The sequence below is a fragment of the Charadrius vociferus genome, unplaced genomic scaffold (assembly GCF_000708025.1).
Source record: "Charadrius vociferus isolate BGI_N301 unplaced genomic scaffold, ASM70802v2 scaffold2875, whole genome shotgun sequence".
NCBI classification, from domain to species: domain Eukaryota; kingdom Metazoa; phylum Chordata; class Aves; order Charadriiformes; family Charadriidae; genus Charadrius; species Charadrius vociferus.
Genome location: NW_009648433.1, coordinates 8,251 through 10,550, shown reverse-complemented (window position 1 = coordinate 10,550; position 2,300 = coordinate 8,251). Strand labels below are relative to the sequence as shown.

General features: G+C 61.7%; 1 protein-coding gene across 1 annotated transcript in view; it reads left to right on the top strand.

The window, feature by feature from the left end:
* NUMA1 (nuclear mitotic apparatus protein 1) overlaps window positions 1-2,300 on the top strand; it is a gene marked incomplete at its 3' end in the record, with an annotated part of 17,933 nt that overhangs the window by 7,460 nt on the left and 8,173 nt on the right. Inside the window, exons 12-15 of the mRNA XM_009885386.1 lie at window positions 861-978; window positions 1,338-1,478; window positions 1,601-1,723; window positions 2,154-2,296. Of these exons, the coding sequence (XP_009883688.1) occupies window positions 861-978; window positions 1,338-1,478; window positions 1,601-1,723; window positions 2,154-2,296 (525 nt within the window). The remainder of the gene's footprint in view (window positions 1-860; window positions 979-1,337; window positions 1,479-1,600; window positions 1,724-2,153; window positions 2,297-2,300) is intronic.

Genomic DNA, 2,300 nt, shown 5'->3' with positions numbered 1-2,300 from the left:
TGCAGGGGGGTCTCCCCAGAGCAGAGCAGAGCGCAGCAGAGGGGCACAGTCCCCCCTCGCCCTGCTGGCCACGCTGCTGGGGATGCCGCCTGGGATGCGGCTGTGCCAGCCGTCACGCCGCTCCCCACGGTCGGGGCGATTATAGGCCACAGCCTTTTTTGATCACAGCGGGCAGGGAGCCAGTCCCAAACCACGCAGCGTGTGCTGACAGCCCACTCCTTACCCCAAACCCGGCACAGGAACAGCTGTAACGGACCGTAACAGGGATGTTACGGGAAAAGGGTGTGCTGCCTGCATGGGTCTCGCCCACCTCTGGAATAACCTGTGCGCCTTCCTTACTTCTTTCGCTTTGCAGAGGGGTGGCTGGAGTCACAGAGTCACAGAATCACAGACTGGTGGGGGTTGGAAGGGACCTCTGGAGATCATCTAGTCCACCCCCCCACCAGAGCAGGGTCACCTACAACAGGTTGCACAGGACGGCGTCCAGGCGGGTTTGGGATGGCTCCAGAGTGGGAGACTCCCCCACCTCTCTGGGCAGCCTCTGCCACTGCTCCACTACCCTCAAAGTAAAGAAGTTCCTTCTCATGTTAAGATGGAGAGTCCTGCAGCTGCCTCTGCCCTCAGTTCGGAGCAGTCGGGCTCCTGCAAACCTCAAACACCGCTTATCTCTCTCTTATCGCTCTGCTTTGTGACGTATCGGGACCCAGTTTAGAGCTGAATTTATGGTAGTTTCTCACCACGGCACCGAGATATCTCGGTACCTTAGTTTCCTCAGCAATATCCAGCAGCATCGGTCCCCAGCGATGTCCTCGCCTGCTTCGGGCTTGCACCCCCTGCTTTAATGTCCTCCTCTCCCACAGCCTGATGGTGCGTTTGCACGAGGCCCTCAGGCAGTGCCAGGACCTGAAGACTGAAAAAGGCCAGATGGACCGAAAAATCAACCAGCTCTCCGAGGAGAACGGGGATCTTTCCTTCAAGGTACGGGGTGCTGTGTCTTCTCCGTGTCCCCACAGCCCAGTCGCTTGGTGGGGTGGGAGCCAGGGAAAGGATTTGGTGGCAGTGCTGGACGCTTACATCTCGTGTGACCTTGACCCAGTGACTGAGCCTGCTTTGGGCTCCAGATGCTGATCCGAAGGGGAACCGTGGTGGGAGAAATAGGGGCTGGGTGGAGTTGCCTGCAGGAGGTGCTGCAGGTGCATGGCGAGAGCACCCAGGACCTGGGATGTCCGTGGGTGCCGCAGCGCTCAGCGCTCGGGAGCGGGGAGCTGAGCGGAGCCCTGGGCAGCGTGGGCACGCTCTGACCTTTCTCTGGGACTGGGGATTTTTCCCCTTCACAGCTGCGGGAGATCGCCAGCCACTTGGTCCAGCTGCAGGAAGCCCTGAACGAGCTCTCAGAGGAGCACAACGCGGCCATGACGCAGTCGCAGGAAAAACAGGGGCAGCTGGAGAGTGACCTGCATGCTGCCCTGCAGGAGAAGGTGAGGGGGCCCCGAGGTCCCGCCAGGGCGGTGGGTGCCGGCGTTGAATAAAGCCGGGTGACTGCACCCTCCCCTTGCCTAGTTCCCTCGCACCGTGCTCAGTCCCACATCTCTGTCCCCAGAAATGCTCAGAAGAGAAGATTGAGATTCTCCAGGGGAAGATTTCTCTGCTGGAGGACCAGCTGGCCAAGCTGGGGGACTGCGGCGCCCAGGAGAAGGGAGAGGTCATGGGGGATGTCCTGAAGGTATGGCTGGGTCTCGGGAGAGCAGGCAGTGCTCGGGTGGAGAACTCTGCTAACCGGGGAGAGCGGTGGGTGCTGGGGGGCGCACGGCAAAGCCGTGTGGGGCAGAGCTGTTGGATGGGGGTTATGGGGCTGAGCACCCTTTTGTGCCCAATTTGGGAACGCCAATCCCGGGTAGCTGCTGGCTCCCCAGCCTCCCCTCGCACGGGTCGGTTGTGGAGGGAGCAGCTCCTGCACGGTGAGACAAGGCGTTCGGTCCGAGAGCACAGAGCGGCACGAGGGGAAAGCGGGGTGCGCTGGGGTTACCGGGAGGGAAGGGAAGTGCCGGGTCGCAGCATGCGGGTCTCTGGGGAAAGAGCTGGATGCAGCTGGAGTAATGGCTGGGGGTGTGTGTGTGTGTTTTCTTTCCCTCCCCTCCTCTTCCCTCTGCCAGCTGGAAGAGCTGAAGCAGGAGGTATCCAGCCTTGCTGCTAAAGGGGCCGAGCTCCAGGCCACCGTCCTGCGGCTGGAGGAGGAGAAGCAGCAGCGGGAGGCAGCCCTGCAGTCCGAACGCGGCCGCTTTGAGGAGGAGAAGCGGCAG